A 15,467-nucleotide genomic window follows, 5' to 3' on the forward strand; every position below is an offset into this window, starting at 1 on the left:
TCATCCCAACCTTACTGTGAGACAGATGATGGTGTAAGATTTTAAATGTTTGCTTTTCTTTTGGTTTTGACCAGCTCATCCTAACCAGGATAAGGTGTGTGCTGGGTGAGCTGTGACCCTGTGAAACCATTAAGACATGCGGATAAATCAAACCATTGTTAAACCTGTGGACGCGCTCTTTATTAGCTCACATCCTGGTAATTCGAAGAGGCAAATAAATTTCTACAATCCAGTGATGTTCATAGATAAATACTGATTGGTTGAATGAATTAACTGATGACTGTTCACCCAAAAAAATACACGATCACCTACTGTATGCCGGGCACTGTTTAAAAAGATTTTCCTTTATATTAATCCGCTTAACCTTCAGAACAGCCCTCGAAAATAGGCACAATTATCATCTCCATTTTACAGGTGAGAAAACAGGTTCAGAGAGGTTGACTGCCCAAGCACACAGCTGTTGTAAAAACTGGTGTTTCGTTGGGCCTAGTGGTGCAGGCCTGTAATCCCAGTAATCAGGAGGCTGAGGCAGGAGGATCACTTTGAGTTATAGGCCACATAATGAGATCCTGTCTCAAAAAACAAAACAAGACAAAACAGCCAGGGTTCAATCAAGGTAGCCTTTTGGTTGGTTGGTTTTGTTAGTTGGTTTTTATTTTGGGGGTATTTTTTTGTTTGTTTTCTTTTGGTTTGGTCTGACTTGGTTTGTTTCTTCTTGTTTTGTTTGTTTTGTTTTTGAGGTGGGATCTTGCTTTGTAGTTCAGGCTGTCCTTGAACTCACTATGTAGCCCAGCCTAGCCTTTAGCTCCAGTGTCCCTTTTACCTCAGCCTCCTAAGTGCTGGGAGCACAGGCTTGGGCCATCACACCTGGCAGGCACTATACCTTAACTACAACTATAAAAGAAAAAAAGATCATCTGACAGCTGTTGGTGACTAACAAGGACAAGACTTTGATGTTCTCCTACTTGACCTAAGCAGTTTCACAGAAACCACCTTCAGCCAGCATCACCTGCAACTGACAGAATGAATCCAAATCAAGGGGGAAAAGAACAAATCAAGGCAACACTTCAGCTGGGCATGGTGGCACACACCTGTAATCCCAGCACTCAGGAGGTTGAGACAGGAGGATCACTGTGAGTTTGAGGCCAGCCTGGGCTACACAGTAAGTTCAAGGCCAGCCTGAACTACAGAGACCCTGTCTCAAAAAGACCAAAAAATAAAATGAAATAAAATGAATGAAAGAAACAAGAATGCTTTAGAAATCGTGATATGCTACTTATTTGTCTTTAGAGAATAACGATTTTATTAATTATTGAATCAAGTACTTGTGAAATTATTAATATGTAAAAGCAATAAATCTTCCTTTAAACCCATTTATAGATTTGAAATATTTTAGTTGTGTTAGGAAAAAGATGCATTCTCAAAATAAAATACATTAGGGGCCAGGGATGTAGCTCAGCACCACAGCATCTGCCTGGCAAGCACGAGGCCCTGAGTTCAATTCCTGGTTAAAAAAAAAAATATATATATATATATGTATATGTATTGAAATTACTTAATATAATTCCTGTCAAAAGCCAAAGCCTAACAAACTATGCATACTTATCTTGAGTCACTAAAATGTGATGTATGAATAAAGTATTCAGGCCATGTCACAAGCTTTTACTCAACACAATTTATATGCCAGGCACGAGGGTAGGTGCTATCAATACAGAAGTTCAAAACAACATAATACTTCTGCATGTATTTGATCAGTCAGAACTTGGCAACTTGGCCAAACTAACATGGGAAGATGGGAAGTAAAGTCTTGGCTGAGCATAGCAAAGCCTCAGGTAAAGAAAGGAGCAGTCATGTTTATTTCGAGAAATAGGGTGTTATGGAGATGAGTCTACTTGCAATGCATCGTGAAGGATATGTGGGGTTTTTATTTTCTTTTTATTTTATTATTTTTTTTGCAGTACCGGGAATCAAACTCAGGACCTTGCACTTGCCAGGCAGGCACTTATGCCACTGAGCTATGTCCCCAGCCCATGTGGAGTTTTTGTATGACACTCCTTTTCTCCAGGAGGAAAAAGAAGCAGCTCAGACGCGACAGGCAGCGATCTCCATACGAGCTTATCAGTGCAATGTGCTTAAAGAGAGCTTCGGGCATCCCTTTTATGTCTCTGTCAAATGAAAGTGTTAAACAAAACCAATTTTCACGCCACCCTCACAATTTTACACTTGCCAGATGGAGGTATCAGCCATAGGATAATCAACTAATATTTTTTCAATTTAATGCTAAATACACTCTTTTTATTCACTAGCAATAATATCTGAAAATGATGGTTTGATGTTTTGAATATATATATTTTTTAATATATATCAAAATAGCATGACATATTCTTGAGCCTATCTGAAGAATACACCCTTGTTTTGCCTTATACCTTTGTTTGGATGTGAGAGCTCAGCCTTTATATTTTAATTTTAGTTTTTAATTGACAGATGGTGAATGGCCATATTTATTTGGAACGGTGTGGCGCTTCAATGTGTACATACACTACGTAATGATCAGACTGGGGCGAGAGGCATACCCATCATCTCAGACAGTCATCATTTTCTTGTGTTGGGAACACCCCAAATCCTCCCTGTGTGCAGATGGGGGTGGAGCTCCAGGGTAGAGCAATAAGCGTCTCTGTGTGGGTACGTCATTTCTCTTGGTAAATGCCTAGATGTGGAACCCCTGCATCGTGTGCTAAGTTTATGTTGAAACTACCAGTCTTCAGCTTCTACCATTCTACTAAAACTGTTGTTTATGTTTTGCAGGTTTGGCGAGGTGGGAGGAGTTTTGGGTTTTGGCAGTGCTGGGGAATGAACCCAGAGATATGTGCCTGCCAGACAAGCATTCTGCTACTGAACTATATCTCCAGCCCCTAAACCTGTCTTTGTCAAATCACTAATTACTTTCATGTTGCTAAATCAATTTTCATTATTTATCTTACCTATAACATTGGACACAATTGGCTTCTTCCTTCTCCTGGGAATATTTGGTTAGCTGCTTGCTCTACCTTTGTTCGGGGGATAGGAAGTTGAGACAGGGTCTTGCTACATAATTTAGGCTGGTCTTGAACTCACTATGTAGCCCAGGCTGGCCTTGAATTAGAGGCAATCCTCCTGACTCAGCCTCCTGAGTGCTGGGATTATAGATGTTCACCACCATGCTCAGTGCCTATACTTCTTCCTTGGTCCCCAACACTGTATTTACATGTAGTAGCCAGGGAGATCCTTAAAGCAATCAATAATTTCTCCACCTTCCCCTTTCACTCAGAGGAAAAGCTAAACTTCTTCAGGGGCATAGAAGTCCTCACTGCCAATGAACAGTATAGGAGGAGCAGCCTTTGAGAGGTAAGTAGGCCACGGCAGTGCAGTAATCAGGTCACGAGCCCCCAGGATGGGATTAGTGACCTTATAGGAGAGAGCTTGCTGCTTCCTGGGTCTCTGCCACGTGAGGACACAGGATGGTATTGTTGGGTATAGCGCACGCGCCTGCAACCCCAGGTACTCAGGAGGCTCAGGTAGGAGGGCTGCACGGTCAAGTGCACCCGAACCACATAGAAATGCTATTTCAAAGCAATATTTCAAAAGCAAAAGGCCTGGGGGCTGTGGCTCCAGCATGCACCCGCTCTGGGTTCAGTCCTCAGCGCCAGGGTAAGGGTGGCTGCCTGCCTATCAAGAAGAGGCCCCACCGGACCCCAGCCTCATCTGCCGGAGCTCTGGCTTCCCTCCAGAACCGTGAGGAAGACGTTGTTGTTTAACCCACCTTGTCTGTGGTCATCTGTTTTAGCAGCCCGAACTGACACAAAGGCCGCCCGTGACGCAATCCCCAGGGACCTCTCTGGGCTCTCCCCGTCTCTCCCCTTTGCCCGCTTTGCTGTAGGAAAAGTGGCCTCAGCTGCCTTGAATTGTCAGCCTGAGTCCTGCGCACTTTTGCCTCTCTGAGGAGGTGCACGCCTTGCTCTCTTGCATCCTCCCTTCTCTGTGCACCCTCTGGGAGCAGCAGGGCCGCCTGCCCCTCCTCCCAGCCTCCTCCCCTCAGCAGCCCTTCCTGCGTGCCATTTTCCCCCAGAGCCCATCAGTCTCTGTAGATCACATACTTAGTCGCTTGGACTTTGTAATTGTCTCTCTTTCTGCGCTGGAAGGGATGAAGACTTTCTGTTTTGTTCACTGCTCTGTCCTCGCGCTTGGAGTGACACAGAGCACCTGCCAGGTAGAAGGCAACTAGTATTTGTGCTCTTTTCCATGTCCTCAACTGTGTGATAAAAGCAAAAGCCTAAAATATCTTATATCTACACAAACATAATTCACCTCAAAATCAGGGAATAACATGTGAATTCTAACGTGTCATTAGAAGCCAGTGGTTTCTGAATATATTCAGAAAAACCAAGCATGTGTCAGCACCTTCCTATGTAAAATATAGTTTTTAAACATTGTCAGAGTATCCACCAGAGGGCGCTCGTGCTTTGGTTTTTAAAGAGAAAATCACAGCAGTTGACAAAAGGACCATAGGCAAACAGGAAGTGGATACTGAAGAAACATTTGTCTTTTCTGGAGTTAATGTAATGTTCGTTGCTCTTCCCCACCTATTTCCATACTTATTGTCAGCTTTTCCCACAAGCATATCTCTTTCTTTCTTTCTTTCTTTCTTTCTTTCTTTCTTTCTTTCTTTTAGGCAGTGTGAACGCTTGGAGCAGCATGTGGATAAAGGTGTCAACCTCAGACTTAACAGGGGCTGTTTCCTCCATCACTTCTAAGTTTTTTTTTCTCTAAAACTCACAACTGAGTTCTTTTTTTCCGATACCGGGGATCGAGCTCAGGACCTTGCGCTTGCCAGGCAGGCTCTTATGCCACTGAGCTATATCCCAGCCCTATGGATGAATCTTGATTTTTTTTTTTTTCACTACTGAGTTCTGAAAGTCAGCATGTTCCTCCGCGGGATGATGTGTTTGTTTGTTTGTTTGTTTGTTTTGAGACTGGGTCTCGCTGCGTAGTTGACACTGGTTTTGAACCCACTATGTAGCCCGGGCTGGCCTTGAACTCAATGGCTATCCTCCTACCTCAGCCTCCTGAGTGCTGGAATTACAGTCATGCGCCACCATTCCTGGATTTTTTTTTCTTTTGATATCACTGAATAATTTTTTTTTGTTTGTTTGTTTTGGTTTTTCTCCGGTACCGGGAACAGAACTCAAGACCTTGCGCTTGCCAGGCAGGCGCTTTGCCGCTGAGCTAAATCCCCAGCCCCCCACTGAATAATTTTAATTGTATGTGTATTTTTGAAACTTCCAAGGGTAAAAATATTTTTGTTTGTTTTCTCTTTTGGATTTTATTTTTTAAACAATAGCTGTATTGCAGGATAAATGAGAAACTGTCACCTGCACATATTTAATGTATACAATTCGGTGTGTTTGGAGCACACACAGACTGTGAACCCTTGCTACAGTCACAGTAGCAGACGATCCACCACCTCCCAAAGTGCCGCATGTCCCTTGGTTGGGTATAAGAACGCTTAGCATATCTACTGCTTCGGTAAATTTAAGTGCCTAATACATTATCATTGACTATAGGCGCCATACTGTACGGCAGATCTCTGGGTGACACATTTTATTTGGAAGATCTTTAATGATGATTCTGTGACTGGGAGGGTAAACCATCTCCTTTGTAAATAGGCTGCACGTTTTACCAGTACTTAACCTCACATGGGTACCATCTTCCTTCCCTTCTGCCTTCCAAACCTGCCCCAGGTTCCTCCCTGGCCAGTCTAACCAAGAACTACGTAGGGAAAGAGATCCCAGAAAATGTCATTCTCAGTCTAATCAAGTGAACACAGCAAACCCAGCAAAGCAGGGAATGGCACACAAGGAGGCTTGAGAGGGAGATGGACTCAGTGTGCTGAGAGACAGACAGAAGGTGAGGCTGGGGTTACACAAGCGAGGGGACCACTGCGGGGAGCCCAGCTGGTGTCACCTGAGGCCTAGTAGGTCTTGTCTGTTTCATATTGACTCTAAACTGCAGGATTTTAAGCAAATCGGTGGTATTCTGAATTACTCTTTACAAGGATCATGCTGCCTCTCACAGGTTGTAGGAAAGTAAGTGAAAAGTTGAAAAAAAGAGGCAGCAGGGAAAAGAGGCAGATGCTGAGGTTGTCCAAAAGAGAGACTGGAGTAGGCCTGTGCTGTGATTGTGAAGACACAGATAGCAGGGAGCCGGCTGGGGCCTCATTTCTCTAATGGTGAGATGCGGGATATCCTCCACCCAGAGGAAGGTGCAGCAGAGGTGAGCGGACAGAGGAGGCCTGGTACCTTCCAAGCACTGAGCTCTCTTCTGAGCCTGTTCTTCTCTCTGGTCCTGAATAAGAAGACTGAGATACAACGAGGTTGCAACATACTTCAGCCAAGGCCACACAGCTGAACAGCAGCGGGCTTCTGATCGTAGGCTGGGCCGCTCAGAAGCCAGCATCCAGCCTCCCAGGTGAAGGCCCTTGTGAGAATTCATGTCCATTAGCTGATGTCTGCCCAAACGTCACACTTGTCTGGCTTCTCACAAGAACTCAAATGTATAGACTGACGTCCTCTGTCCAATTTCAATTCTAAATTTGTCACATTCTCCATAAAAGTGTTTTTGTCCCTCAAAAAGCCCCTTAAAGCACTTTCCTGTCTTTATGTCAACATTATATCTCCTTAGACAAAAGCTAAAAAGCAAATGAATAAAGGATATGTGAGAATTACTGGTAAGCATGCAACAGAGGAAAGGTATATCCAAGACATTAAAAAAAAAAAACCAAACCAGGATTTGTTTTCTGATAAATCTCTGTTTATTGATACCACTGTTTTAGCAAAAAAAAGCCTCAAAGTACAAAGTATATGTGTCAATACTGCTTTGAGTTTCAAAATTATATTGCATAGAGCATGCATATGTCTATAAATGATAAATGCTCATAATGTGGGCACCAATATATTTATCATGGATACTTGGTGAGACTATGTAGTCTTTGGTTATTATTTATATACTGTCCACTTTTCCTGTGGCACACAGATAACTGGGTCTCAGACTCTCCAGTTATGGAATTTTAAAGATTCTTTTTCAGAGAATGACATAGAAGGAACTGAAGAATTTCATGAGTGCAGATGTCTGGGCAGGGTCGCCAGTGGGCAGCACTGGGAATCATCTGCAGTCCGAGGAGGGACAATATCTGGGAAAGTAAGTGTAGGTTTCAATTCCGGCCGAAGAACTTTCTTCCTCAGTTCACTGACCTCTCTGAGGAAGTTCCTGAACCTACATAGGCTAGCTGGGCACCACTCGCACCCCTGAGTTTGCTGTGCCTCCAGCTCCTGGAACCTCGTCACTGCTTTTCTCCGATAACCACAACTCACATTTGCCTGAAATGCGTTTTCAAAGGTCGTGGCTGCTGTGTTCTCTCGCTGCAGCTGCCCTCTCCTGGAGCACGTGGTTTTTTCCTGCCTTTATCTGCCCCAAGTTCACTCTGCAGAGCATGCTTTTTTTCCTAACAAATGTAAAGCTTTGCTACCATTTTTTAAAAAAGAATCTTGGTGGCTATCTTATTAGTCATCAGAAGCTAGAGCTTGTCAGGAAAGGTACTGAGGGAGTTTTTGTATTGAACAGAGAAAGGCAGGACTGGCTCATCTCTATCCTCTTTGCCTTGTAAGATTGTACGAGTTCAGATGTGTGGAATATTTTTGAAAAAGCAATCCAGAATACACACGCGTGTTCTAAAATGTGCTCCTTATTTGTTAGAGCAGCCGAGTTAACCTCCTGTCCTAACAACACAGGGGTGTTGCTTCATCCCCGGCCCCTGCAGTGGCTGTGGCCAGACACTAGGAAGAAAAGGTTACCCGGGGGAGACAGCAGAGAGCAGCGGAAGAGGCGCTCCCACTGCCTTCTCCACACCGAATGGTGGAGCTGAGGTCCAGGCCTTCAGCTGGGTGGCAGAGTCAGGAACTAGGGCTCCCGCACTCACGGAGCTGAGAGTCTGGTTAGAAAAAGAAAATAAACACACACTAATGAGGTAACAATTAAGTGCTCACTCATGTTGTGCTAAACACAAGGGAAATATGAATTTTAAGAGGATTTGAGCATCTGGCCGGTTTTAGAAAATATTTTATTTCGTTATCTGCAATGTCAGGGAGGGAACTCAGGGCACTGTGGTGTCAGGCGAGCGCTCCACCCCTGAGCGACCTCGCAGCTCTTGGAGAAGCTTATTGAGGAAGCACAGCTTGAGCTGAGCCTTGAAGACCAGATCATGGGAACTAGGCAAAGGGAAGGCATTCTCGCGGGCAGCTAGGGAAGAGGTGCACAGCCCAGTCTCGCGGATGAGAGGGCGTGACCTGTGCGGTGGAAGGGGGCGGGCGTGGGACTGGGGCCGGGTAGGGAGGAACTTGCTTAACTGAAGCACAAGGGAACAGCGAGGGCAGCAAGACAGAGCCAGTTTCCCAAGGCCAAATGCTGCTGATGTCCAAAGGCAGATCCCAGGAACGACCAGTGCGATCTCTCAGACACCCGTGTGGGAGGCCCGCAGGCTGACTCAAGTGCAGACACTGACAGCCGGGGCAGTTTGGTGAGATCCAGCTCAGTTCCAAGCTGCCTGGCTTCCTAGTGTGCAGGCAGGCGGGGGCTCGATGACATGGACCTCATAGTCCTCTCTGGAGGCCGCAGGCTGAGGCCCTGGACGCCCAGGCAGCTGCTGTGTGTGGGATGTGTTTGTGTGAACATTTGTCCAGATGTAGGTATTACTAAGCTGTGATGAAATTCAGTTGGTCAGCGGTAGAAGAACAGAAAGAACTATTGCCTCTAACAATTCTTAATTCTGGATTTTAAAATCAAATTTCCAGCTTTAGTTACAATTTCATAATAGTACTTTACATTTTCTAGTCAAATTAACAAGCCCGTGTTATTAGAGGCCATTACTTCCTAGAATTATTTTGGTACAATCAAAAAGAAATTTTAACACAAGGTACTTGTTGGCAGAGTGGGTTCTTATGTGGTCTTCTTTTGACGAGGAGCTTTGGATCTTTTGCCTTTTACAATTTTCTTGCTTTTTTGATATTTTTTCCCTTTCTTTTGCTTTTTCTTTTGGCTGACCTGTGAAGAGAGGGAGGAAAATGGAATGTTTCTGAATCTTACAATGTTTTCTTCCTGACATTATATTTGAATTCCCCTGGGTTATGGTCTTTCTTTATTCTCAAAACTAACTTAAAGTTGTCTTTCTCTCACAGGGGTTCCTTTTGATGCTATCTTGCTCACATTGAGGAGGAACTGATAGTCTTCTAAATGCTTTCTTTCATCTATTCTGGGTTATTACTGCCCTCACTCCAACCCTCTTACCACCCACTGGCACGACTGCAGCCCTCTGAGATTCATGCCAGAATCATCTACTGTTACCTATGAGGAGGTCTGAGGCTATGAGAGGGTAACTTGCCCAAAGTGAGCACTGGTAGTCCGTCCAATTCCAGAACCCGAACTCCCCGCCACACAGCATACGACCCTCCCCAGTCCTCGGCCTCTCGTGCAGGGTGCCCCCCTCATGGCCTTGGTCTGCTTCCCGCCTCAATCCTGTCCTCTTTTCACAGTAACTCCAGTCATTGTTTGAGGCTCCCTGGGCACGGCAGGCTCACTCGGGACTCTCTCCTTGTTCTTGCTGCCTTCTCTCCTGGTGATTCATGCATCTCTTAAGATCCAAATCAAGTGTGAGACGTCTTCCTTCACATTTTTACCTGCTTCTCTTACCTAGCAAGGTTAACTATTCTTTCCTATATCATTTTCAAAAGTCACATATATGCCTTTATTTTATATCTCTCCCACTGTATCACAACTGCTATATATTGTTAAAGAATATCTGCTACAGAAGCAAAGGTTTACATCTTACTACTTCTGTATCTGCAGAGTCTTCCATTCAGTTAAATGCAGTGTAAAAGGATGAAAATATATCGTCAGTGGATCTACAGATATTCTTTGTCTTCCAAAGTTACTTCTAACAGAAAGGACGTTCTGTTCCTCCTTTCACCAACCTGCTTCTCCCACTGCTTCATCAGCTGCTTCACTTCTGCTGAATCCGGGTTGAGACACGTTTGCTCCCCGTTCCTCCTCGTAGCACTGCCAGAGAAGCAGCAATGAGATCTCTTGTTTCCATTTCTAATTTAATACGTTTTTAGACATAATGACAATAAGCATGATTTGGTGAACTTTCTAATTAAACTACTTAAAATATAATAAAATGTTTTCCTAAAACAAGTTAACTGGTTGAATAATTTCAAGAATTTTTTCATTTATTTCTCTGTACAGTCTGAAAATCAGAATGGCCAACCATATATCATCTTTGATTTAGGTATAAAGTGCTTAAAATATCCTTTAATCAAACAATTCTCGAAAAAGGTATTAGCTGGGAAAGAATTAAAGACAAGACTGCCACAATAACAGTTTGACAGCTGCAAAAAATTGGAAATAACCTACATTTCTAACAACAGGGATTGATCATATAAATTATGACACACTCATCTGCCATTAAATTTGGCCGTTAAAATCACATTACCAGGGCTGGGGGTATAGTTCAGTGGTAGAGCATAGCTCACATATCTGTGTTCAATCCCCAGCATACAGACATAAGACAACTTTAGAAAATAATGACATTATTAAAGATTTACTGACATAAGAAAATGTTCATAATTATCATGTTAATGAAAAATGCAGGTTACAAAACTGTACAGTAGTCTCCCTTATGGGTGGGGGATTTCAAGACATTCTCTAGATGCCTGAAAACTTGGGGGGTACCAAACCCTATATAGGCTGCTTTTTATACATGTACATGATAAGATTTAATTATAATTTAGGCACAGAAGGTAATTAACAATAAATAATACTAAAATAAAATAATTATAACAAGATACTATAATAAAAACTAAAATATTTGAACATTTTATTTCTGAAATTTTCATTTAATATTTTTAGACCATGGTTGACTTGTGTAACTGAAATCTAGGAAAGTAAATCAGCAGATAAACAAGGACTACTGTATGTGGTACGTGATCTATGTGTGTATGTATAAAATCTAAAAGTATGTACATACAAAGCAAATGGGGGAACTTTGAAAGACTGTATACCAAGGGATTAATTATATTTATCACTGGACGATAGGATTATAAGTGATTTTTATTTTCTTCTGTTCAGCTATCAGCATTAAACTTTTTCTAGGAGCCCTTTTGTTTGTTTGTTTTGTTGGTTTTTTTTTTTTTTGAGACACGGTCTTGCTATGTAGTCTTGGCTGGCCTTACTTACTATGTAGCCCAGCCAGGCAGACCTTGAACTTGCAGCGATCCTCCTGCCTCAGCCTCCTGAAAGCTGGGATTACAGGTATGTGCCACCACACCTGGATAGGAACCCATTTTCAAGACTGCTTAAATCTGTTTTTTTCTGGGTTACAACCTGAATTAGCCTCAAATAAATATCATTTTCTTTGTTCTTGAAATACAAACATTTTCTACAATGAACATAATATTATTTAAGGAATAGGAACCATCCTTGGTTCCTAATCTCTACCAGAAATTTAATTTTGAGGAGAAGAAAAGAAAGGAGCAGACCAAGTTTACGGAGGGGCTAATCATGTGGAATTTAACTGTCTACATGGGCAAATACCCAGAGGGTAGCATTCATAGTAAAGTTAACATCTCTGCCAATACAGCACACGCCAACTATGTCTGAGTTTTTACTCACATGATTTCTGTTTTCTCGCAGGAAGGGCTTGGGACAAATTGTTTAAGGTCTTTCAAGGACTTGAGGGAGATCGTGCCACTGCCAGGGCCAATGCAGAAACATCGCCTACTCCTCATTACTGGGGTGCCTGTGAGAGAGAGAGAGCAGAATACAAGCATTTAGGTCGCTGTTTCAATTGAAGCCGTCCATCAAGATGATACATTTGACTTAATCGTGGCTTTTGCTATCATTTATTAAGTGGTTGCAAATCATCACCACAGAGTTGTTTTTGTTTTGTTTTGTTTTGTTTTTTGTTTTTTTTTCCGGTACTGGGAACCAAACTCATGACCTTGCACTTGCCAGGCAGGCGCTGTGCCACTGAGCTAAATCCCCAGCCCCACCACAGAGCTTCAAAGTAGGTATTTTATCCATTTTGTGGATATCAGGTTTAGGAGAAGTTAAGTGAAGAACAAAGATACACAGCTCTAGGGGCAGGAACAGGGTTTCAGCTCAGGTCTGAGTCCAAAGGTGTTATTCTCAGCCATTCTCCCTTTCTCTTTTGGAGGAAAAGAGATTTTCACAATACTCAACAAATTCCCATTACACATTAGACCCACTAGTACATAATTTATGTGTGCTAGGTGCACAAGTTTATTAAGCAACTTCCAGATCCATTTTTACCTGATCTTAGCTGAATGGAATTCCTGTAGGTGTGGATAGAAAGTTCTACTTATAACAAATTACCACTTCTGTCAATCTCTCCTGCCCAACGCCTAGATTTTTCAATAGTGTTTTAAACTATTGAAAAAAACATTTTTGAGACAGTGATAGAGACCACTACAAAGTAGCTCTGAGCAGGATTTAATATTAACCAATTGGCTTTCCATGTTTACTTGTGAGTTGTCTGAAGCTTAGGCACCTTGTCTGAAGATGGGCAGTAGACTCATAGCAAATGAACCTCTGAGTCACAGGTCACCGCTGAGGCCTGTGAAGCTGTGACACCTCAAAGGACAAGATAAGACCACAGCTGAGGATGTTTGGCTCCAAACCCAATTAACTACAAGGAGACTGCAGCTGCGGGCTCCACACTCCTACAGTAAATACCAACCTAAAAATAAGGTAGTTCTCTTTGACATAATTTACTACTTGGGAAAATATTTCCCAAGGTCCTGCTAGATTTCCTCATTTTCTTGAGTATCCTCCTCCTTTGTTTGAAAACCTAATAAATATGGGCTGCCCAGAGAAGTCTTGGTCTAAACCCAGAGAATATTGAATGGTGTAAGAAAGTCAGACCCTCCTGGAGCCCTGAAAGAATTTCAGTTGTCTCATTTATTTAAGTCTTCGCCATCCACTCACTTGGGAGATTATGGGCCTGATCTTCCCACAATAACTAAGGGTTATTTAACCCAATAAGACAGGGTCTTGCTATGTACTTCAGGCGGGCCCTGAACTCACTATGTAGCCTAGGCTGGCCTCAAACTTGCAGTAATCCTCCTGCCTCAGCCTCTGGAGTGCTGGGATTGCAGGAGTGTGCTACCACCTGGCTTTGGAAATTCTTTAGAATACACTATCTTCATACTTTTTTTAAAAATTTCATTCATTATGTATTTACTTAGTGCTTACTATGCCACCTTTTTTTTTTTTTGTACTGAGGACTGAACCCAGGACCTCACACTGAGTTGAATTGCAAGCCCTTTTAAAGAATGTTTTAAGCTTGAGACAAGGTCTCACTGAATTGCCTATGCTGACCTCAAGTTTGTGATCCTCCTGTGTCAGCCTTCCCAAACTGCTGAGATTACAGGCATGTACCACCATATACCAAGCATATGAAATGCACAAACTACTAAATTCCCACTTTACAGATGAGGAATCTGTAAGGCATTTGCCCAAGGTAACATAAATAGTAGATAGATTAGGACAACCTCTCTAATTCCTGGATTCTCATTCAATTAACCCTAGACCTATGTATCAAGAAACAACACCAACAACAAAATAATTCAGTGCATAGTTTTTCATTTCATTATCTGCTGCCAGTGCTGCTGGTTTCATATCCTTTACTCCAAACCACCCATTTGTGTGAAATGAAAACGAAACATGCAGAAATTCCTTCTGAGAGAGAGCTTCCCATTATAAATGTTCCAACATCCATTGAACACTTACTAGGAACTCACACACCTAGACTGAGACTTTTGTTTGACTTGGCAGCTCCAAGTCCTGACCTTTGGATAATCAACTACCAACATGCTCTCGCGAGTGACTGTTCTTTTCTGGTATATACGGACACTCAGTGTTATCTGGTGAGCCAAGAGGTTCTCATAGTGGTTCACATGTCTAACTTCACTACCCAGTATAACTCAAAACCCCTTACCTTGAACTTCAAACAGAACCAGGAAGGTGACACCAAAGAGGAAAGGAATTCCATGTCCCTTCATTGTGGTGGGAAGTTCTCCAAAGTCACTCCTATGTTGAATTTCAAGCCTGAGAAAATCTTTAGAGAATATGCTCTTGGGTACATTTATCTGAGAAACCCATTTCCCTCCTAAACCATGATTGGCTATTGTCCTTAGCTGATCTAGCTAAACTAACCACACACTTGATTTTCCTGGGGGAAACCCTACTCTCAGATCCAAGGGAATTTCTGCATGTTTTATTTTCATTTCATATAAATGGGTGCTTTATAGTAAGGGATGTGAAACCAATAGCACTGGCAGCCTTAAACACACAGTTGCTCACCTGGGTGAGGACATGATGAAATAGTGTTATGCAATAAGGGCTGGAAATGTGCTTTCCAGATGGAAAATACTAAAGTCTAGGTAAGTAATTCCTTTCTTATTTATAACATACTTTTCTGTATAATAAATGGCTACATTTACCTTGTATTATCCACCCTACAATTTAAAGCACTTTAGCTTCTTCAGGAACCAAACTGTTTTCTACTAGTGGTTAATTCCTTTTTGTCATTGCTGATACAGTTTATTTTTTAAATTCTCAGATCAATTAGCACAAGAGTTTAGTTGTGTGCAAGAGACCCAAATTAACAGAGGCTGAGACAGAAGCTTATCTCACTCTGGTAGAAGTGGTTGGATATTATGACTGTCTGTAAAAAGGCCCCCAGGAGACCCATCCACTGAGAGGTGGGGCTTTTGAAAGGTGACTGGATTGTGAAAAGGCTCTAAATTCAACAATGGGCTAATCCACTGATGGGTTCATGATCTGCTGACATTCCTCAGGGTAATGGAGGCTTAGAAAGGGCTGGTCTAAGAGGGGTGCAGGAGACCCCCCAGGGACTGCACCTTGTCTCTGGCCTCTGCCCCTTCACAGCTGCCATGAGGTGAGCAGCTTTCCTCTGCCGTGCCCTTCCATGATGATGCTCCACTCTGTGCCTCACCAGAGGACCAAAGCAATGGAGCCTCCTGACCATGGACCAAAACCTCTGAAATCGTAAGCCAAAATAACTTTTCTTCCTGTAAGTTGTTTTTCTCAGGCATTTTGTCACAGCAATGGAAAGCTAACAAAGTGAACAAGCACTTGTATGGTGGCTCTTTCCTGTAAGGTTATCCATGCTCCTTCTTACATTTATGCCACCATTTCAGGGTTGCTGCCCTCATGTATGTGGCCAACAGTGGCTTACTGCCACATCCATTTTCCAAGCACAGGATGGCAGAAAGGCACAAAAAGGCACCTCATTCCTTTTCAGTCCCATCATAGAAGTTGTACCCATCACTTTCCAT

At 42.7% G+C, this 15,467-nt stretch overlaps 1 protein-coding gene across 1 annotated transcript; it reads right to left on the reverse strand.

The window, feature by feature from the left end:
• Positions 1–6,828: 6,828 nt before the first annotated feature.
• Positions 6,829–14,208, reverse strand: Cxcl9 (chemokine (C-X-C motif) ligand 9). Its single transcript, XM_005388165.2, has 4 exons — positions 14,105–14,208; positions 11,758–11,884; positions 10,059–10,143; positions 6,829–9,132 (listed from the first exon to the last, which is right to left on the reverse strand). The coding sequence occupies exons 1-4, from the start codon at positions 14,166–14,168 to the stop codon at positions 9,028–9,030; spliced, it is 381 nt and encodes a 126-aa protein (XP_005388222.1). The 5' UTR covers positions 14,169–14,208; the 3' UTR covers positions 6,829–9,027.
• Between the last annotated feature and the right edge of the window lie 1,259 nt (positions 14,209–15,467).

The sequence above is a fragment of the Chinchilla lanigera genome, unplaced genomic scaffold (assembly GCF_000276665.1).
Source record: "Chinchilla lanigera isolate Chin_1 unplaced genomic scaffold, ChiLan1.0 scaffold00032, whole genome shotgun sequence".
Classification (NCBI taxonomy): domain Eukaryota; kingdom Metazoa; phylum Chordata; class Mammalia; order Rodentia; family Chinchillidae; genus Chinchilla; species Chinchilla lanigera.